At 40.8% G+C, this 22,743-nt stretch overlaps 1 protein-coding gene across 3 annotated transcripts in view; it reads left to right on the top strand.

The window, feature by feature from the left end:
• The window catches only part of GXYLT1 (glucoside xylosyltransferase 1), a 30,598-nt gene continuing 11,615 nt past the window's right edge, over positions 3,761-22,743 (top strand). The window contains exons 1-5 of one of the 3 annotated variants that reach the window (XM_021384958.1): positions 3,761-4,049; positions 11,539-11,631; positions 18,509-18,683; positions 19,585-19,710; positions 20,523-20,774. In XM_021384958.1, the coding sequence (XP_021240633.1) occupies positions 3,853-4,049; positions 11,539-11,631; positions 18,509-18,683; positions 19,585-19,710; positions 20,523-20,774 (843 nt within the window). In that variant the 5' untranslated portion in view covers positions 3,761-3,852. Of the gene's footprint in view, positions 4,050-6,474; positions 7,026-11,538; positions 11,632-18,508; positions 18,684-19,584; positions 19,711-20,522; positions 20,775-22,743 lie in introns of those variants that run through there. The other 2 variants (XM_021384960.1, XM_021384959.1) reach the window with 2 other exon arrangements.

Below are 22,743 nucleotides of genomic sequence, written 5' to 3'. Positions count from 1 at the left end.
AAAAATTGTACTAGGTTACATATATAGATGCATGCTTATTTATTTATTTAAAACAAGGAAATTGAGCAAAGAATACAAGTATTTTGTAACTTACAACTTTTCCCAGAAGACTTTACATAAATTGTAATACTGATAAAATAATAATACTTTATTGAAATTGGAAGGAACTAGGGAATTTTATAAAGCATCGCACCACTTCCCAATTTGCTTGCAATTGAGTTTACTTAATTTTGTGTACTGTTGTCCTCAGGTATGTATAATCCTGATACCAAAAGTAGCTACAAAAATATTGTAAGCTTCTTCTTACAGGATAAGCTGGTTAGATGAACTGCAGTGCAAAATAAGGAGAACTAAAAAGAGATGGAATGGGTGAACACAGTAATATTCTAGCAATCAATAAAAAATTAATGTTGAGAAATTTTATTAACTTTTATTTATTTGGGCTGCTGTAGGGAAATTCAAAGAGTAGATACAGTAAGAGTGGAAGGCAGCTGTACCAAACTAAATCCTTGCCTTAAAAATGAATTTGAAGGGAAGAAAAACGATGTCTGGCAGCAGCAGCAAAGGGACACTGCTCCAAGAAGTCTGCTGATGCCATATGCACAACACGTGGCAGAAAGCAGTTCCTCCTTGCTCACCAGCCTTACAATCCATCATAGCAAAGTGTTGACACTGCAGGTTGTAGGAAAGGGCATGTGAACATCAAAGGAAATGTCTTTGCCTTTGAAAAACCCTCAACTGGTCTGCACGCTTGGCAGCACTGACACGAATCTGTCAGCGCAAAATCTTATTGCTTTGCCAACTTAACTAATGTTTTAACTTCCAGAAAGTACAAAACCAGATGAAATGCTACAACCGCATCTGATTAGGACTGGGCTTTTTAATTAGCAGAAAGTTTGTATGGAAATTGATTTCTCTCTTTGTTCTCTGAGTTGCATCAGATAATCCCCTTCCATAATTGTGAATTATATCTGTATTTCAGTTGATCTAATTTATCTCTTGATCTGATGCATAGTTAGGATTTTGGTTTAATTTTATGGCAGGTACTGACTGATTGCTTTTATGGCCTCTGAACACACTAAAGAGAAGCATAAGGTATTTATTCTTTTAAACAATGGATTATCCTAAATACTTAATACCAGTAGTTTGCTAAGCTTTCTGTTTTCTGGATTTCAGTTCTTTTCTGAACATAATAAATAGAAACCTTTAAGAAACAAAAGTTACTGTGGCTAAGTAACTTTCGATTCCATTCGGGAAAAGGGCTTAAAGATTTAGAATTGGTAATAAATGGAGATAACCTTGTATCTAATTGTGTTTTTTCTTGTTTTAACAATAAAAGACTAGTAAATGTTATAGCACAGTGTTATATATCGTTCATTTATTATGATGAGTAATAAAGGTATATAAATATTTATTCTTAAAGAATTTTGAAGGCTACATTAGCTAATTGTGTAACTATCAACACTGCTTTTTCTTAGTGATAGAACCCAGGTATGACATTTCAGTCTCTTTGACTTATCTTTGGTATTCACAAGGCCGAGTTTGTAGCAAGAAGCATTTTGCCTTTTACCAGACCTACTGATAGATTAAATTGACAGGTTCTGCAGTGTGAAAAGGGCTTTTGTGTGTGGAAGTTTATCTGTCCTTTTGTGTTTTTTTTTTTTTCCTACCCAGTTGCTTCAGATATCGTAACAAAAGATACCAACTTTTTCCCTGGCCTTGCCTCAACTATATTTTTAGACCATGGAGATACATTCTCACTCATTTATTATTCAGGTATTCCTGGACAGCATGAAATGAAGAGAATCCTACAAATTCTTATTTGTGAAATGCTATGATTGATAATCCAAAAGGATTTTTTTCTCCCTATCTCATTTCTCCTCAGCACTCCTTATTTTCTCTTTTCTTGTCTAAAATATACTTTCTTCTTCCGACACGTGAAAGCACTGCTGCTGCCCAGCTGCTGCGTTCATTCTCAGTCCCTTTGTAACACCCCATAGACCTCATTTTTCCTGACTTGAACACTCCTCAATTCAGAAGGCAAGTGTCACACTGCAGTGGGGACTGACCCGTCTTCTCTTTTGTGCTCACTGCCAGCAAAGGCTCCTTTGTATCTCCCACTCTGACTCATACATTGCTATGAATTTGCCTTTAAAATTGTCCACCTCCCACCATGTATCTCAGATTTCTGATTATTTTCTTCAACTATCAGTGAAATATAGCATCATCCCCTTCTCTTTTTCTTTCTTATGCATACTTTGATCTCTTGTATTAAACAGTAAAGCTCTTCTCAGCATTAAGGGCAAGAAGTCAGGGCTTTGTTTATCCATGAAAAATGTTATTTATGACCTGCCATAGGGACTTGTTCGTATGTGCAGGGGGTTGTGAAATGGGACAGTGGGTGAATTCATGACACCAGCCAGCATGCGGATATGCAATGAGAGCAGTGAGCCAGGTTTAGATCACAAGCACACACAGAGAGAAGCTGGCAGAATGGCAGAGTTCATCCCCCATGATAGTAAGCCTGGAGGGACAGAAAATGGGAAAGCCCAGCCGCAATGTCAAGTGGCACATTCAGAACTGGATTTTTTTCTGTCGTGCATGATAGCACATGGACCTCAGTAGCATAAATTTCCCTTAGTTTGTTAAGCAAATTCTTTCTAGAGAGTCCTTTTACAACTTCTTCCTCATTTTGTCAATGACTTTCCCAATGAGTCCATCCCTCTTGAGGTCCCTGCTAGCATTCTGCCATTTTGGCCCTGGATTTTGCCACTGTGCCCTTGCTTCGCAGAAGGCCAATGGCACCCCGGGTGCATTATCACCACCAGGCTGAGGGAGTGATCCTTCCCCTCTGCTCCACACTGGTGAAGTCACATCTGAGGAGCTGGATCCAGTTCTGACCCCTCACACCAATACAGGGGAGACCTAGGCATATTGAGCCCAGTGAAGGGCTATGAGGATGAGGAAGGACCTGGAGCACCTCTCCTGTGAGGAAAGGCTGAGAGAGCTGGTAACTCAGCCTGGAGAAGAGGAGGCTCCGGGGAGTCTCAACAATGTCCATAAATAACTGAGAGTGTAAAGATTGAGCCAGGCTCTTGTCAGCGGTGCTCAGTGCCAAGACAGGAGGCAATGGGCACAAACAGGAATGCAGGAGGTTCCCTCTGAACACCAGGCAGCACTTCTGTGCAGTGCAGGTGATGGAGCAGTGGCACAGGCTGCCCAGAGGCTGTGGGGCCTCCTCCTTGGAGATCTCCAGCAGCCGCATGGACGTGGGCCTGGGCATCCTGCTCTGGATGCCCCTGCTGAGCGGGGGCTGGGGCAGATGGACCCTGCAGTGCCTTCAGCCTCAACCACTCCATGACCTCATGAGTTCCCATCATTGCTCCTCACCCTCCCTGGGTCTTCAGTTCTCTTAGGTTCTACTTCTTCCTCAGTCTCCATTTCCCTCCTTGCATTTCCCAGTGACCCTCCTGATACCTGTACTCAAAACACAGCAGCATATCCAGTATTTCATGAGAGCCACCTTTTTTCCTCACACCTTGTTTTTTGCGGCAGGACAATTTTGGCACTACATCTCCTCCAGCTACCGGAGTTGCCATTTGACTTTCTTTTAAACGGAGCCAAACCCCCCGCCAAACTCCAACCGAGCTTCCACAGACGCTCACTAGGACGCACGCCAGCAGCGCACCACTTCCTCCTCCCGCCTCGTGGCTCGCCCCGCCCCGCCCCCCAGGTCCCGCCCCCGCATGCCGGGGCTCGCTCTGCCGCCGCGTCGACTGGGGCTCGCGCTGCCGGTTGGGCCCCGGCTGCCGCCCGGCGCCGCCGCCGGGGCCGAAGCCGCGGCGTTGGAGGATGCGGCGGTTCGCGCGAGTGGCGCTCCTGTGCCTGGGCTGCGGCGTCTGCTCGCTGCTCTACGGCGTCAGCCAGCTCGCTCTGTCCCTGGAGCAAGAGGCCGGCGGCGCCCGGCAGCGGCAGGCCCGGGACTCGGCCGCACCCGGCGGCGGGCGGCAGGCGGGGAGCGCGGGCCGAGGCGAGGAGGGGGCCGGCAGGTACGGGCCGGGGCCGCGGGTTCCCCGCATTCCTACCGAGGGGGCGCGGGGCGCGCTGCTCTCCGGCCGCGGGCGGCCCCGAGTGCTCGGAGCCCGGGCCGGGAGCGGCCTCCCGAGGGGTGCGGGGTGAGGCGGGCTGTGCCGTGCTCCGAGCTGGGGTGCCGGTGAGCGGCTATTCGGCTCTGGAGCGGCGGCGGGTAACTTTGTGAATAGTTCTACCAGCTTCAAGATTCAGTACCAGCTCTCCTGTCGCACCTCTGTTCTTTGTGTTAGCGTGAACAGGGTCGTGAAGCTGTATGAAAGCTCATGTTTTCCCTTTCCGTGCTTTCCCACCCCGCCTGGTCACACTGAGGTCCCTGCAGACGGGTTCGGCGGCGGAGCCATGTGGCTGTGCAGAGCGCGAGCAGCCCGGGTGCACAGCGCTGGCACTGAGCGCACGATTCGCTGTGAGAAGAGGGAGTTTAGTCAAGCTTTACAAAAGCCTCTCCTAGGCTGAAGCTGTAGGAAAAATTAGGCCCGAGCCTTTCTGGGCCAGCCTGGCCTGTGTAAGTCCCAGGGCAGCTCAGGGCAGTGTGATTTGGTGGGCTGAGGCTGCCCGCCTTCCTAGTCTGACACTTCACACACCTGGCTGCCGGCCTGCTTGAGAACTGTGCTAGTTCTAAAGAACGTGGTAATTGTAAAGAAAAGCTAGCTTTAGCGGTTTTATATAACATTCAATAAGTTTAATAAGTCAGTCTTAAATAGAAATAGGAAGGAAGAGGTGTTTGATATAACTTGTATTAGTAAACTTTGGCGTTACTTTCAGGTGCGTCGTGGTCCTGCTTTTAGCAGAACAACCACATCCGTTTTAAAGCAAGACTTACTTCTTTGTTAACGTTTGTAGTAATACAAAGATACCGATGGAGAACTCCAGTGAGGTGCAAGAAGCTTCTGCTTGCTGCATTAGGGTGGAATGAGATAGAAATCTGCTCTGTGTTGCAATGCAGAAAAGCCTCGCAGACTGAGGAAGTTATCTTCAAAAAGTTTAAGCGCCATAAATAATTCACAGGTGTATACTTTCATGGAGATATACCTCTTTGCAATATCAGATGACATCCGTGCGAATTCTTTGCCTACAAACTAATGCCAAAATAAAGGCTCTGGGTGAGCATCTACCCATTGTGAGTTGTTGGAGTTTCTCTGCTGTGTCTGCAAAACTCAGGGGCAGGTCAGAGCCTTAGCACTTAGTCTGCTAAAGGCCTGTAATAAGAGAGTTTAAGTGACTCTTTAAGGAAAAATTCCATCCTGTGGCAGTAAAGGAATGCCCCACTGAATCGTCCTTTAGATGCTTATTTCAGTCATTCTCAGGTATTTAATCATGTCGTGTTCTTGTGTGTAATCGATGAACACATCTTCATGAATGTGTTGGCGGTGGTCAGATCTTATACGTCAGCTGTTTCTGTAGTGGAGATGGAGGTTGATAGCCACAAAGCTGCTTGATGCCCATTACTGGTGTCTTGCGATCATGCCCAATACTAAAGGGTTGTAATAGCCTTATGGAACAAATCATGTTCAGGGAACCTTTTAATCCTTCCTGAAGTTTAATGCTTCTTATGCATTTGTGGGAACTCTCAGCAATGAGGTACTTCAGCTGTTTTTACTGTTAGCTGTAAAATGCAGTTTAGCGAAGCAAATGTATCTATCATCTGAAGGCATTTATGCACTCAGCAGTGCTTTCGTCTTCTCTAAGCTGAATAGAGTTTTCCCAAATAATCTAGTTTAGTATATGACATAAAAGCAGAAGGAGCTCAGTCATATTTTGCAGTGGAAGGAAAAAATTAAAGATTTCTGGTGGTTTTCAGAAGCTTGCGAACATGAGAAGTGCAAGCTTCGAATAAAGCTTCAGATTACCACACCTGCCAGAATTTCGCAATAATGCTGATGCTTCTCAGTAGAGAATCTTTAATTAGAAAGGAAGTACCGTGTTGAAACTTGAATGACAAGTTGAGGCAAGATCCTCCAATAGACATAATAATTCAAGGGAGATCGCTGGGTAATCACTTCGGTAATGAGCTGTTTGTTTCAAGGGCTGCGTTAGCCGGAGGAACAAGATGACTACAGACTAAAAGCTGCATCTTGAAACTTGGTATAAAGAGCTGCAAAGCTTTTTTATGAAAACAACAACAAAAAAACACAACCCAGTGAGGCTGTGGGTGCCCCCTCCCTGGAAGCATTCAAGTCCAGGCTGGATGGGGTTCTGAGCAACCTGGTCTAGTGGGAGGTGTCCCTGCCTACAGCAGGGGGGTTGGAACTGGATGATCTTTAAGGTCCCTTCCAACCCAAACCATTCTATGATTCTAAAGTGTTTTGAGAGTTTTAGGTAAATCCTGAAATTGGGTCTTAGCTGTGAAGAAAGATTACCACTGATGGTGAATTGTCCTCCTGCTTCTCCATTCCAGTGTGAGAAGAAACAGTGAATAGTAAATACTGTCATATGTAACAGCTAAGTGAACAACGGATCTGAACCTGGAGAAAGGGGGTATTGAAGTGTCCACATTCTGAAGATACAAAGTTGGTCAAAAGCCAGTGTACGAAGTCAGCCTTTTTTAATTTGTTATTATGATTTGTGGATGAGGATGAAAGCTGTGGGGAAAAAAAAAGGGAAAAAAAGTGGATAAGTGCACATTTGCAATGTCTGTCATAATTAGTATTATAATCTGCTGTCTGTGGAGTGTCTTTTCAAGTCAGCTCTCTTGCATGTGCTTTCGGATCATTTAATTAGCAGACTGTACCTGTGCATATGAGAAGTGAATCTTTGTTTGATTTTTATCAATATTGCCACCAGTTAAGCAGATAATCTTCATCTTTCCATTCAGGTCCAAAAGGAGTGCTGTTCTGAAGGCAAGTTTGTGAAACAGAGCAGGAATCCATCAGTAGTCAGCTCCATGAATTCAACGAGGTCAATGAACGTGACCCTATTAAACATTAAAAAAAAATGTAAACATTTTTCCATTGTACTCTAGTGTAGCACTGTTATGAAGCTAGCAATGTTCTGTCTATGTATGTAGCTGTCACTGTTCTGTGATACATACCTGATAGCAGACTGTATCTTTTTCTTGCTGTATGACTAGACTGGCAAAGAGAGAGGTAAGTGGATTTCAGTGTGTGGAAAAGTGTAAGAGGTATACCCACAAGCTTAGGCAGCAGAGTAGGATGGCAGCAGTGGGTAGGCAGATGCTTTGGTCTGTGTGAGAACTTAGCCAGCAGTTTCACCAGAACACTCCTCGGCTGCTCTTGTGCCTTGAGGAATTACTTGGTCTAGAAACATTTCAAAATGCGAGCAAAACTTTTAAAAGGGTGAAACGTGGAATAATTTGAAGTTGAAGCTTCATTTAAAAAAAAATAAATTGGCTGAGTTTGTCAAACGGCAAAGCTAACTAACAAATATTACTTTACACAGACATGTTATAAGTTAATGGGTTATTGCCAGGGTTGTCCTGTGTTGCATGCTTAACGTGTGCTGTTAAAATACGTTGGAACAAAGAATAAGTTCAGGAAAAGCTATTCAGAAGAATCAGGACTTCTCAGAGTGTTTCCGTGTTGAATTGGGAAACTCGTTGTTTCCTAACTTTTTGCTCCTGTGTGAGCAGGAAGGAAATAAAAACGTGGCCTTCCTGTTTTGCTGCAGCAGTCTCTCTGGGTTAGTCGATGTTTGCTGTTGATTAGATTTAGCTTGTTAGTGCAGTGCTAACAGCAGTACAGCAGTCATGACCCAAGTTAGGTGACTGCAACCCTGAGTTGCTGTGCTGCTAAGTTCTGTGAACTTACAGCAATATAAAAGAAAGTGTCTGTGCTGGAAAGCCTGGATGAAAGCCATGTTCTCCCTTAACAGTAAGCTCACCAGTGTACTTAACAAAATGATTTTTTTTATCACTAATTTCTGGGAGACTCCTTATGATTGGAACTTCACGGGGCCTCTGTCTTGGTGTGAGTAATGCTTTGCTATATATTTTGCACATAAATTTGGAATTGTCCCAAATCCTTCCCAGGTCATAACATAGACACTTCCACTGTGTCTATAAGACTGAAGTTTTTATTATCCATTTTTTGTTGAAGCTAAATTACCCTTTAGAGGTCTTAAATGGCTTGCTGTCTAAAGGAGAGGTACCTTGAATTGACACAGATGCAATGTATTTTAAAACTCTGTATTTCATTGTTTTGGTATTTTTGGCAGTGGTTGGTGTTAGGACTTGTCCAACGCAGCAGTCTGATGGAGGGGTGGCTGCTGCAGCTCCCATCCCTGAGGGCAGCCGGTAGCAGAGCTCAGCACTTATTCCCAGCAGGGACACAAGCCCATACTACATATGTACACATGTGGCTGGCTACAGACATCAACATGGAGAAAACAGCACTTGTGGAAGCACGAACAGCACAGGTGGCCTGATCTTAGTCCCTTCTCTGCTTGATGAGCATGAAAGCCTCTTAGTAAAAAGTGTATAAACGAACTCAGCACAGGTCCTTCTAATCACTAGCCTTAGATGCTTGGTCTGTGCAGGAGCTGGTGCTGACCCTCTGGTCTCCTCCCTACTGCTGGCCTGGCTGTGCACACCCATAAGGCTGGCAGGTCTGCTTTGGTTGTTGGTACTCAGAGCTCCGCAGTATACATATGCATGCACAGCTGTGGGGCTGTGGATCCCTCCAGTCACTGGCCTTAGACTGTCTGGCAGCTGGGCTGCATGGTCTCCTAGTTGCTTCATGAAGGTGGGTGTCTCACTTGGCTGATTCCAGGCATATGACTGTATCATTTGCCAACCTCTAAACCTCTTTTGGACACTTTTAGAGCTGGCTGGTACCTCCTGGTTCTTTCAGCAACCGTCTCACACTTCGAGATCTCTGCAGCCTGGCTCAGCCTTACAGCCTCTCTGTTACCTGGCTGACAAGCCTATGACCCTGCTTGTCCGTGAGTCTGGCTTGGGACTTGCTAGTGACAGTGCCCCAGTATGCACACCCACACGCTGTGTGCACTCAGGTCAGGGCTCTCCAGTTTCTGGCACTGCAGACAAATGGGCTGCTGTGATTGGAGACTGCCTCTTGGACTTCCACGCATGCATGTGCACACAAAATAGAGCACCCCTTCACCCAGGAATACAGAAATAGTGTTTATTAAGGAGGCTGGTGATCAGGCTCACAACACGGCCAATTCTACTGACTGACAGCATGTTTATGTGTTACTGAACCCCCTTCTTTCTGTGTTTGCTTTCTCACTTCTCTCCGGTTCACCTTGATGCTTTGCTTTCCTTGTCTTTGGTCATTTCCCTGAGGCTCCCCAGCCCCTTACTGCAGTCTGTTTGGCACAACCCGAGAATACTCTTCGTCAGGTAGCCTGGAGCACTGCCTTTGCCCTGCGTAAGTGGCAGGGTTCCTTGGGCTGTCTGCCTTCTATCCTTTAATTAACCTTTAACCGCATAACCAGGAATGGAGGGGAGCAAACTATCCCCTAGTGCTGAAGATAAGTATTCCTGCCTGACCAGTACTCTCTCAGTGACTTGTTTGATGAACAGGCAGAACGCACCTCCTTTGCTTTATAAATCATGTGGGACACCTTATTTGTCATCCAAGCTTTTCTCATGTATTATTGTAGCTCTTAATTAAAAAAACAAACAAACTTCATGGATATAATTTCTGAATGATCTTGTCAATACCAAAAAATGTATTCCGTCAATTTCAGTCTCTTAATCCACAGTGTGTGGAAGCTGTAGGAACACGGCAATGTGTGATCAGTTGAGAGAGGCTTCTGTTTGCAGGAGACAAGTCTTAATGTTTGGTAAATCATGCATGCACCTCAGTAACACTTCTGTTTCAAACAAACAAAATTTGTGAATGAAATCGAAGGCTGACAACCTTATCATAATGCTAAATGGGATTTTGGAAAGGCCTAATGTGGCAGAGAAAGCACTTTGGCATTAATTCCAGTTTGCCTTTCGCCGTGGTAGACTGGGTAAGACAGTAGCTCTGGGCAGCTAAGAAAAACACAGCGCTTGTGACAGCTGGAAGAAGAATCCTTGTGATAATAATAATACAGTAATCTTCCAAACCAGAATACTGTTTTTGAGAATCTATTAATTTGTCCTCAGAATAATGAGAGGCAGTTACTACAGAAGGGTGTGCACTGGAGATCATGAAGATTGTTCTTCAGATAAGTGCAAGAACTTGATGTGCCGTGAAATTGTTGCTGTTTTTTTTTTTTTTAAAAAAAAAACAAAAAAACTTCAAGAGCCCCAAGGATGAATCTAGGTGGAGAGATATTTATTTGTGGAGATCATTCTGTTGTCATGAAATAGAATGATTCCTATAATCTTGCCAACACATGGATCCACAGGATATGAGGGTTTCCTGTGATCTCTACCAAAGACCTCAGCCCCGCCAACAATTAATGAGACTTTGTGTAACACTCCTGTGTGTTTATCAGCTCAATTTTCTGCAGTGTCAAGAAAAAAGATTATTCAGTTTGCCGTTTTTTGTTATTGCAGTAATCTTTTAAGTGCAATTTTCACAAGGCTTTGGCCTGTGTAGGTATCAGATAACCCAACCAAGATAGTGCTAATTCATTTCAAACTCACGAAACAAACTTCCAGTGCAGTTTTGAGCTGTAGTCTTTAAGCTTTCCACCGCTCAGCTTTTTCTGTGGTTTTGCTTCATGAATACTAGCTTTTAACAAAGATGAACACCACTGGCATTATGTTACCACGCATAATGATGAAGCATAGGAAGTCACCCAAGAGTGTGCACCTCTTGCTTTGCAATATTCCACATGCTCATTTAGGATTTTTAATCTTGATGTTGATTCCCTCACCAGAACCATGGAACATGCACTTCTATTGCTCTTTTAAAATACTTCCTACGATATTCTAGCATAAATTTAATAGCAGACCTTTTTAGCTGTTAGTGTAACACAAGTGAACAAATGACTGATCTTGGTATTAGTACAGAGAAGGAAGACTTGTCAGGTGTGGTGATTATTTCTGTATTGCAGTAACCTTTTGTAATGAAATTGGTGCTGAAAGTTCTGTTATTTTTTTTTCTGTAAGTTTTTCAGGTTTGCCCTGGAGAGTCATGGGTTAATAGGGATTGTGTTTAAATGGATAATATACACTTGAAAATGAAATGTTCCAACTTCTCTGCTTGCAGTAGACAGAGATGCTGCAGTGCTGAGGGATCTTTCCAGCTTTAAGTGTTGCCTTTCGCTCTGTCACCTATAGACTTGCGCTACGCAGGGAGCATAGAGTGACCTTCAGAAATCCCCCCCCTTTGTTTCTGATGGGACCATACTTCCTTAAAAGAATCCTTCTGGAATGGCACCTCCTCTTATATTATCCAAGCCTCATTATGTAGTGAGTCTTCTGCCAGGTGATTAACTGATCAAATTATGTTTGAGCTACAAAATAATCCTTATAACTTTGCCATATAATCAGTAACATTTATATAGGTTATTTTTGTCTTATCCTGTTAGGTGTAAGAATTTGTCTGTATCTTTCTGGAATTCCTATTGGATGCTGCCCTCTGATGTTTGTGGAGTGAACTGCTTTTGGGAAGCTGCTTTTAGGTAGGATCTATTATTAAATAGTTCTTTATTTTTTGATTGCAGACAAGTGCAGCTAATATAATAGTGTTTGTGACTATTTAGTAAGGTGACAAAGCAAAATATTTTGATTGCTTCACATACATTTCGCATATTTATGTTACAGTTGTCTTTGGACTTTCTCCTTCTGTTCTATGATATTTCCAAGCACTATTCATTGAAGAAATGTAATTACAAAGAATAGAATATATATTTTTTCAGTTATGTTGCTTTCTTAAATAAAGACTTGTTAACATTGGTAAAAAGTCTATCTGAATATAATCTTAAAAATTATTGGTGATTTATTTTTGACAAAACTTGGTGCATAGTAGTACTCATGATGTAACTTGCAATAAAAACTGGCAGGTATGTTTAGTGAAGTCCTGAGTTTTTCATTAAAACTCCACATTATAAAGAATATGAAGAAGATATTTAATCCAAAATTACTGAAACAACTACTTTAGAATGTAATTTAAAATACACTACATTAAAGCATATACTGCATCCTTATAGTTTTATCTTTACCAAGACATTTAAATGTTTTGATGTGGTTGTTCACATGCCTTAAAGCTGTCAGATTACAGTAGCAGCTTGTAAAGAAACTGAAGAAGCCTTAAGCTACTTGACAGGTATCTTCTCTAACCCACGTAGTTTTCCTCAGTACATAAATTTGATTTTAAGTTAATTTTTCTTATATTTAGAATTCAAATGATCATCCACTGAGATGGTTCTTTTCCTTTTTGTCTAAAAGCTTTTTTTTTTTTCTAAAGAAGAAAAGGAAAAAAAATGTTTAGCTTCACAAGACTTAAAATACTATTGAAAATTATGATAGTGGGAAAGATTGTATCTAGGTCACTCCTAGAGTAATGCCTCTTATTTATTTCCATGGAAACTACAACAGATACAAAGAGCACAATAACACTGTTTGACAGAGCAAATTCTCAGCTACAAAATGTTTTTCAGTGTTGTCACCACCATTAACTATGCATTTTCATCAGCAGTGAAGAAGAGTCTACGTGCTGCACCTATAAAAAATCTGCACCAGCGGAGGTTACCCACTGTCACTGTTGCCACTGCTGAAAAACACACCACCCTCTGCCCGTGTGTGCTCACATTCACTGTTTGGTCTCCATAAACATTCAGCAGGAATTGATGAATGTCAGTGGGTGCCATTTTTTTCTGCACAGAGGAATTCTGTGACGCACCCCTGCTTCACATGCACTTCCATGTCAGACCCCATTGTGTCAGACTGCCCCTCTGCTGCCATCTGTCACACGGCAACAACATGTAAAGGAATATTGGTGGGAAGGTTCAGCCTCTACTCCCACACCACAAACATCTGCCTCTGACACTGTGGGCAGTGGAGTACCCACATAAACTGGGACTGCTGAGTCTTTTCCCCTCCTCTAAGATGCCAGTGTGTCATCTTCCTTTGGCACAAGGATTCATCTGAGTTTCCTTCAGCTATCTGAATGAACTCAGTTCACATATTTTCCCCTTCAGGTTAGCCTTCTGGGAGTTTAACATCATGAAGCTTAGCACTAGGTGTTATCAATGCTGTTGTCGTGGGGGGTGTAGTGGCTTAGCCTGTGCTATTTGGAGAGATGGGATGTAATGTAACCTCACTGATCCGTGGAGAGCTGAGCCTGTCTAACTGTTGTGCACTGCTGAAATAGGAGAGTGTCACACTGCCTTCTGACCCCTTTGCCCATGATAACATCCCCAAACACTCTACACGACATTGTAACACATCAAACAGCAAAAAATTTCCAGATCTTCTGCCAGGCACAAGTTAAGTAGTGGGAACTTGGAACCAGAAATAGAGAAGTACTATGCAGTTCCTTTGTGTGTACATTAAGCTATAATGTATGTATATATCTACATATAATCTATTCTATTATATATATTATATATTCTATTATATATTTATACACACATATTCCATTAACAGTGCTGTATGTGGCTGAGAAGGCACATCTGTTGAGGTATGCATTGATTATGGCCTCACGGGGCTAGTGCACTTTCTTTCATGGTGAATCCTAATACGTGCAAAATCTTGTGTGGATAGATTTTTGAAGCTGAAAGTAAAAATACTACTTGAATGTGGAAAGATTATGTGATGATGTTCAAGTTAATAATTTCATGTTTCAAATATTTCAATATTTCATAATTTCAAATATTAATGAAATAGATTATTTAATCAACACGTTGAGTGAATCCCCATATGTTCTGCTGGTGCTTGTTGAATTCCTCAGTGAGCCTGTCCTAACTTCAGTGGACCCTGCTGCTTCCCCAAACTTTTACTACTTCTGTGTTTAGTGTGTTCAGTTGGTTTCAGGGAGCTGCAGTGGTACCAGAATTTTGGCTTACACAAAAGAGAGGCAGGGGAGATGGCAGAGAGGAGAGGAAAGTGCTCCCTCTTTGGATGGCAGCAAGCTGTTACAGTGGCTCAGCACAGCCTGCTGCATAAGCTTCATTGCCTTGTACGCACTGGGGTGTCACGGAATGTAGCTGCAGTTCAGTTTCAGCTTTGGGTATGAGTTGTAGTTTTGTTTCTCTCTCAGATAAAATCAGTGCATTATCTGAAGTGCATTGATAAGTTGGAGAGTTCAGACCTTTAATACCGTTAGCATTTTTTTTTTGACGTTGAATCTGCAGGTGATAGATATTTCCATGAGAGAAAGAACTTGGTGTAGGCATTTTTGAAATGTAGCTTGCTGCATCATTTTTCTCTGAGTAACTGTATGTGTTCAAAGCAAGGAGTGACAACAAATGTTGTGTGGATTTATAAGACTCATGTTTGAACAATAGAAGTGTTGGAGACTCATACAGGCTTGGAAATTGTAAGGAGGTGTTCACGGGGAGCTCAGTCTGACTCACGCTATGGCTTATTCAACCTTGCTTGCCATCAGTGAGCTCTGAGCAGGTAATAGAATCACCAAGGTTGGAAAAGACCTCCAAGATCATCCAGTCGAACCATCCACCTACCACCAATAATTCCCACTAAACCGTTGCTTCTAAGTGTGCTTTAACTTACATTGCCTATTAAAAAAAAATACGTTTCACTTGTTTTGGGTGCATTGAGGTCCTGGTGGCGTGGATAAATTAAGCCAAATTGTGACAGTCCTGAAAAAGAGGATTTTTTTTTTAAACTAGTTAGCTAATTGGAGGATGAGGCTTCTGAATTCTGTAGTAGAGTTGTGAATGACTAATATATTGTAACTTCAAACCTAATCTACCAATTGAGTTTGTAATTGAACAGATGACATTTAGACACTATATGCAGTGGTATCATTAGCATACTTAGGCTGTAATCAGAGCTTATTTTGTATGTTTTTAATTCAGTGCTGTAGTAGAAAATTGAGTAAGAACTAGAATGTTCATCACTTCCATACGCGGATAATTTTAGTAGTTACCTTGATCCTACTTTTTGTAATTGTGGGAATGATTTCCCAGTTGCATTTTAATCAGTGCAGACTTTGCTGCCTTCTGCTTTTTTTTTTTCTCTAGTGAGTAAAGGCTGCTGGGTCAGGCTCCTTAATGTTCCATTGATTTAGATCAAGCACAAAGCGTTAAAAGAAGGAAAAGTGTGATAAGTAGCCATCTGTATTCTATTTACATATCTATCATTTGATCTTCTGAGACATGTTATGGTGGCAGACTTGAAATTATACGGGTTGCTTATATGAAGATATTCTTCATATTCTAAAAAACACAATTTGCATTTTCATAGAATCATAGAATTCTTGGATTTGGAAGAGATCTCTGAAGGCCATCTAGTCCAATTCCCCTGCAATGCACAGGGACACCACATCTAGATCAGGTTGCCCAGGGCTTCATCCAGCCTCACCTTGAAAGTCTCCAGGGACGGGTCGGGACATCCACCACATCTCTGGGCAACCTGTTACAGTGCCTCACCACCCTCACTGTAGGAGATTTTTTCCTTATATCTAACCTAAATCTACCCTCTTTGAGCTTTTGCATGTTAATTAACAGAAAGCTTACATAGGGAAAATGTTTGCACTGATAATGTTGCTTTTTATACTGAAAAAGAAAATGCTTTTTCAATAGGCTCTTGTTTGTTCTTTTTCTAAGTGTAAGCAACTTTCACTTTTTCACACAATTTTTTCAGAGTTGAAAAAATGTTTTTTAAGCAGAGATGTAAGAAAATCGAACTCATGAGGTCATACGCTCATAAAACAGACTAGATGTGGGCAAAATTACTGCAAAAGCATTACAGCAAACATTTTTTGTTGAAGTGTTCTTTTATTTGATGTGTTCTTTTATTTACAACATGACTAGATGTAGAAAAATTGTTTTTGAATCTCAGTGTTGTGTTTTAGGGCTGCTTTGGTGTAATATTCATCATACTTTATTCATGGAAAGCTGTGTGTTACATGTGGTTCAGGAACTTGGCTTTCAGCTATGCAGTTTGTATAGGTGGTGCCATTATTTATCACATGACCTTGCAATATCAGTGTAGGCTCTCATGACTTTGGGGCTTAATTATTGTAATTCCCTTTTCAGTGGATTAGTGATGAGGCTAATCTGCTGCTTGCAGCTTGTTCAGACTGCAGTGGTGTATTTGTGGATTTCAGCTACCCTCATCACATTCAGCTTGCTTTGCATCAGCTGCTTACTACATGGTGTAATGTTTAGATTAGCTTTAGGTATAAAGGTCTGAATGGGCATGCCTCGGTTATATTTAAAGGTTATGTTTTTTTTTCCTCTTTTAAACTGAACTAGTATTTCAGGTTTTGCTTCAGGACTTCTGAAAGAATTTAGTCCTTGGATTGAATCTTCCAAATGTCTGTGTTTGTGCCCAGTGGGTTTAAACTGTCATTAAAACTGAAAGAGAATAGTGTGACCCAGGGACTAGCCAGTAAGTAGCTAAGAAGTAAACGGCTGATGTTAATAGAAAAGCACTAGGATATCCTTGACATCTACATGGGACTAACAGATCTAACGTGATCTTTGAGATACCTTGTCCTTCAGGACTGCTCCTGAAGGTCCAGGTGAGCTATTCTGGAGCATATTAAGTGGCACTATGTTAAACAACTGAATCAAGCCCTAGGTATTTACTCTGAACTAAGGTGATTGTTGTCTGGGCTCCATTGCCTTCTCATCAGATCTCTATTAGTTTTAATGGGAGCTAAGACGCAATCTCATATGCCAGCATCTTCATTTAGATGTCCAGTTTTGGATCTGAATACTACCTGTGAGGTCATTCATCCATCCATGTGATTTTTAATACAGTCCCAAACCTTGAATTAATATTGACTATATGTTCTAAGTTTTGAAGTTTTATCCCTCTTACATCCCTGGGTTGTTGGATTTTAGTAGTTTCAGGACTTCTGAACCATTTCAAAGCTTGGAATGTTTTGTTTAGTTTTAAATGCAAACGTTATTTATGGCACCAAACTTATGCAGTTTTGCAGCAATGTTATTGCTTGTATTTGCTTCATAGAACTCAAAATAATGTGTGTTGATCTTTTATAACTTAAAGGAAAAAAGGCATATTTACATAGTATATTTTGATAGCTTACAGGAAAAGATGTATGTGTTTAAATATGTTTTAGTTGTGTAAATTAGGTAGAGATTATGTCTAAAAATCATATCTGTTCATTTGTGTTTTGGAGTGTCTCTATCTTTGGCAAGTGTCTAAGAATGGGTGAGTATTTCTCTGCTGTTGCTAGTTCAGGAAAGACTTTTCTGACTTCTGAGAATTCTTTATTTTCATAACTTGGAAAGCTGTGAGAGCTTCAGATGCTCTTAGTTTTATTAGCCCTTCTCTTCCCTTAGCCTGATGTGAATAGCTCAAGTGTAGAATATTGTTATAAAGGTTGGCTTTGAGCTGACATACACTTAAAACCTTTGAAAGCTTTTCTTACTGGTTAAGTACATGAAATCCAAACAAAAGAGAACAGTTGTAGATCTAGTATGCCTGCAGCGTTTGCTGCCAAGCTAACGGTTTTACTTGATGATAATTCTAGCCTCTTGTGTTAAAGTGATGAAATAATATACCCTGCCTAAGTGGCAGGCACTTTTCGCTGTAATTGTTGGACAAGGGAGAAATGAATTCCCAGGCTCTGCACCTTGCAGTGCTTTAGCCCCAGAGATGTGAGCAGTGCATGTGATTGAGGTGCCTAAGGGATTTGTCAGCACCGCTGGGAGCACCAGGACATCCCACGCAGTTGCTTGAGCTCTTAGCTTCCCCACCTTCCAAACCACGTTGCACACCCGGAGGATGGAAGGGCGGGAGAAATCTTTCTACATTTTGCCAATGCTTGGGTGAAGCTCTGAAGCATGGTTTTGATGTAAGAATCTACTGGAGCAGAGAAGGGACAAAACACAAGTGGATCACTCAAAAACATTTGTTAATGAAACTTTTAAAAAGTAGTGATAGTTCACTTTTGTTATCACCTCTACCATATATATCATATTTACATATCTGTACTAAGTATAGGGAATGGGGAGAAAATTAGTAACTTGTGTAGACCTAAAGCCTGTTGCATTTTGATGCAACTTAATGCAGTCTTTCTTTTAATCTAGCTATTTTGATGGAATTCTTTACTAGTAAAGAACAGCAAGATTATTAAGGAAAACCTTTTTTTTTTTTTTTTGGTCTAGTTTCTGTGTAGCTCTTCTCTGTCCTCGTGGGCTGTGGTGGTGGGAGTGGGGAAGAGAGAGAAATTCAGGTTTAACTTAGATCTATGTACAAAGTGTAATGCGATTGTTTTGTATGTTCTGTTTAAGTTATCCATTATTGGCTATTTTTTAAAATTATATTCTGCAGAAAATAGAGCTTTTGTTTAAGCCTTTGCTAGGAATAATGTCAAATGAAAAATCTTTTTTGTATCAGATACGATCATATGAAAACACAGCCTTCTGAGACAATGCATCTCGCAGTGGTTGCCTGTGGTGAAAGACTGGAAGAAACTGTTACTATGTTGAGGTCAGCCATTATCTTCAGCATCAAACCTCTCCAGTTTCATATTTTTGCTGAGGATCAATTACATAAGAGCTTCAAAGACAGAGTAAGTACCCAAAACATTCAGTTAATAAATGTGTAGTACAATTGGAGTCATACTTAACAATATCTCCACTACTTGGGTGGCAGTTGGATATAGTGGCAGAAATAAAGAAGTTTAAGGTAATATGCAAGCCTTTCCTGATGTTGGATGGGGATTTTTCAGTTTTCCTCCTTTTAAAAAAGTCAGTTGCTGATACTGAAGCTTTTCATGGAGACAGACCCAAACTTCATGATTTGTCACCTGGAATCCGTTAAATACAAACCTGATGTTCTGACCACAAACTGGTTTTAACGTGTGATCTTGAATGCAGTTGATTTTACAAGAAAAAATGAAGGTCTGTTCTATCCCTGTGGTTACTTTCTGAGTCAGCTTTATTTTGTCTAAGCAAAGGGAAACCTCATTCTGTGAAGATGTTGGATGTGGTTATGTCTAATTTTAGCAACTTCCAGTTAATGGATATAACATTGGCTGGAGTGACGGTATTAGAAGCTGACTGGTATATACCTTTGGAGAGTTTTACTATTTTTGTGCTCAAAACATCATACTTTAGGTAATTGTGGCAAAATTAGGTAAGGTTATTTTAAATTGGAAAAGATTTCACTGATGTTTTTCCTGTGAAATTAGTTAAGGGGAAAAATGTCTGATGTATTTACTTTCTGTAAATACTAATGGATTTTACTTGCTTTTTTGTATGTGATCTGGTATGATGTTTTCTTCATTGTGTCCTGCAAGTGCCACTTTTTGTTTAAGTATTTTGAGTAGTTGACAGATTTTTGTAGTTCAGGAAACATTTCTGTTTTGAAAGAGAAGAGTTGCGGTTGTGTTCAATTATTAGTTTAAAGGGGATATGATTCCCTTTAAAATTGAAGTTGTGTAATTTTTGTGATCTCTCCTTTTCATCTAGCTTGATGACTTCCCATATGAAGGAAAAATTAATTACACATTATATCCAATAACATTTCCATCGGAGGGTGCGAAAGAATGGAAGAAGTTGTTTAAACCATGTGCTTCACAAAGGCTATTCTTGCCAGTAAGTTTATTGTGTTACAAGACAATACAGAAGCATCAAGCACTTCACTAATCTTATTTCTGCTTAGTTTTAAATAAAGAACCACTGCTCCTAAAAGTCACTTACGACATCCTAAAAAACCTCTAAGTTTACCAGTAATGCACCCTGGAATACAATTCCTTTTCTCAGTTGCTGCGTTATGTAATTATATCCTTGGTGATTACTATAGGTTGGTTATGTCATCCTCTCAGAGGTAAGAAGGATTTATCATGCATCTCATTTGGAAAGTTTCCTGCTTGCATGGGTCTGAGAGGAATGAAACAAGAAATAGCCTATTGTTACCAGAGTGTTTTGTGCAGCCTTTTATTTGTTCATCTAAGACTTCAGTAATCGTACTTCGTGCTAGATGAATTGTAGCAGTGGCAGCCATCTCCCTAATACTGTCACTTAAGGGGTTTCCTTATGCTTTCCACATTGTTTGATTAATTGTATATCAAAGCAACAGAAGGGCTGGAAGTTAGGAGATTCCGTTATTGTAGTGTTTCACCTGGCCCACAGCCCTCTTCTGAGGAGACTCAGGATATAAAATACAAACATTGGCTTTGAGCCATTGTGTTATTGTTGTGCATTGAACCTCTGTTTCAGTCTGCAGAAATTCTCCAAAAAGAGAAGAGGAAATAAAAGGTTTTTTTGACTGCAAACTAAAGTGAAGTCTGAAGTGAATTTATTTGTATGTGTCAAAAATATATTAAAGTATAAATTGCCATAGTTTCTGTTTTACTAAGAGAAGCTTAATTAGTTAAGTTTGGTTTTAAACTTTTTTTCCCTCACAGTTAATCCTCAAAGATGTGGATTCGCTGTTGTATGTTGATACTGACATACTGTTTCTGAGACCCGTTGATGATATTTGGTCTTTTCTGAGAAAGTTCAACTCCACACAAATTGCTGCAATGGCACCAGAACATGAAGAGCCTCGTATCGGGTGGTATAATCGCTTTGCTCGACATCCCTACTATGGAGTGACTGGGATAAACTCCGGAGTTATGTTAATGAATATGACACGTATCAGAAGAAAGTATTTCAAGGTATGTATATTGCATTTATTGCCGTTTGTTTTCATACATCTTTTAATTCCAATCCCGTTACAAATTCATCTGGGACAGTATTTTTCACCCCAAATTCATCTGGGGCAAATACTTTTCTTGTAACTGGAACAGTGATCTGAAAATAAGCCGTGCTTAAAGCAGTATCTAAAGATTTGAAAGTCCTGATTTGTAAGTCTGCTTGATTGTTCTAATGTTTTTTTTCTGGAATGTGTCTGCATACAATCTGTTGCTTTGAATTATGTTCATCAGTACATAGTTTACTGTTTTTCTTCAGTGCAAAGCTTTCAGAAAACAGTTCACGTGTACTGTAAACTAACTTTAAGAATGTGTGTATGTAGTAATATGACCAGGAGGTGGTGCTAAAACATTTAGTAACTTATTTTAACTGTACTGTTTCTAAATTTTGATCTTTGGAAGTTTAACCAGATGATAATCAAGTACCTTTGATTTACTTTGCATTCTTAGTTTCTGTAGAGAGAGAATTACGTCATGGAAATATTTATTAAAGCAACATACCCAGTACAAGCAGTGGTCATTGCTTCTCAGATTTTTTCCTGTATGCTTGAAACACAAGTACAAAAAGCAGTGTTGTGTGATGATGCTACTGTCTTACTTTACACTTAAAAAAACCCCACAGCAAACCACCCAAAAAACTAAAAACAACTACAAAAACAAAACTGCATGGAGATAGGAAGAAGTCTGATTAGGGAAAACAGTCATGCAGTCAAAAACTAGAGGAAGGTACACCTTAAGAGTGACAACTTTAACGACTCTATGATTCTAAATTTAAGTTGGAGAAGACCTCTAAGACCATCTAGTCAATGGTTGTCCAACCTTTTGGCTTGCCTGGGCCACACTGAGTGAAGAGGAATTGTCTTGGGCTGCATATACACGCGTCACTCCGAAAGTAATGCCTCATGTTTATTTCTGTGGGAACTGCAACAGATACGATAAGTACAATAACTGCTTGATAGAGCAAATTCTCAGCAACAAAACAGTGTTTTTCAACATAGTCACCGCCATTAGCTATGCATTTTCAGCAGCAATGAGCAAGAGGCTACTTGCCATGCTCATCAAAACCTACACCAGTGGAAAAGACCCACTGGCACTGTCACCACTGCTGAAATGCACCACTGTGCTCACGTCCACTGTTTGGTCTCCATAAACATTCAGCAAGCGTTGATGAATATCAATGGATGCAGGTTTTTTTTTTTTTTTTTTTTGCATGGAAGAATTAAATGACACATCTTTGTTTTATATGCACTTCCATGTCAGACACCATTTTGTCACACTGCTCTTCTGCTGCCATCTGTCTGACAGCAACAAAATGCAATGGGATACCGGCAGGAAGGTTCAGCCTTTACTGATGTACCACCAACATCTGCCTGTGATACTGTGGGCCAGCAGAATAGAATAGGAGACATTACTTCTGGAGCAGCTGTTGTAAAGTGTATGGAAAGAGCTACAAAAACATAAAACTGCTGGGATATTTGACCTTGTTTTAATGAAACTAATGCATCAGTTTCTGGTTTGATGGCAGTGGTTGCAATTCTTAGTGAGTTCTCCAAGTGCTGATCAGAACATATGAACAGCGTATGAAATGTTACTTTTCCTGTACTTCATCCTTGAAAACAGTTGTTCATGAATGTACATACTGCCAAAAAGTGATGAAATGAGTTAGGTGTGGCTGCAAAGCAAAGGACTTTTTTTAAGAGAGGTCTTAGAGAAGTCTAGTAAAGAGACATGATCAAATTTTTGAGTTAGATATCTGATTGCAGCTCTATACGTTCAGTTTGAAAATTCGCAGATAATGTATTTATGTTGACTGAAAGTGGAGTCACAAACATGAACTGATGATTTTTTCGTAACCTTGAAGCCTATTCTCAAATTCCTGTATCAAAACTGAAAGCACAGCTGCATGTTTTTTGCCGTTCACTGGACTGTGTTT

The sequence above is a fragment of the Numida meleagris genome, chromosome 1 (assembly GCF_002078875.1).
Source record: "Numida meleagris isolate 19003 breed g44 Domestic line chromosome 1, NumMel1.0, whole genome shotgun sequence".
In the NCBI taxonomy this organism is placed as follows: Eukaryota; Metazoa; Chordata; class Aves; order Galliformes; family Numididae; genus Numida; species Numida meleagris.
Note: the sequence above shows the minus strand (reverse complement) of the source record. Positions and strands in the feature narration are given on the sequence as shown.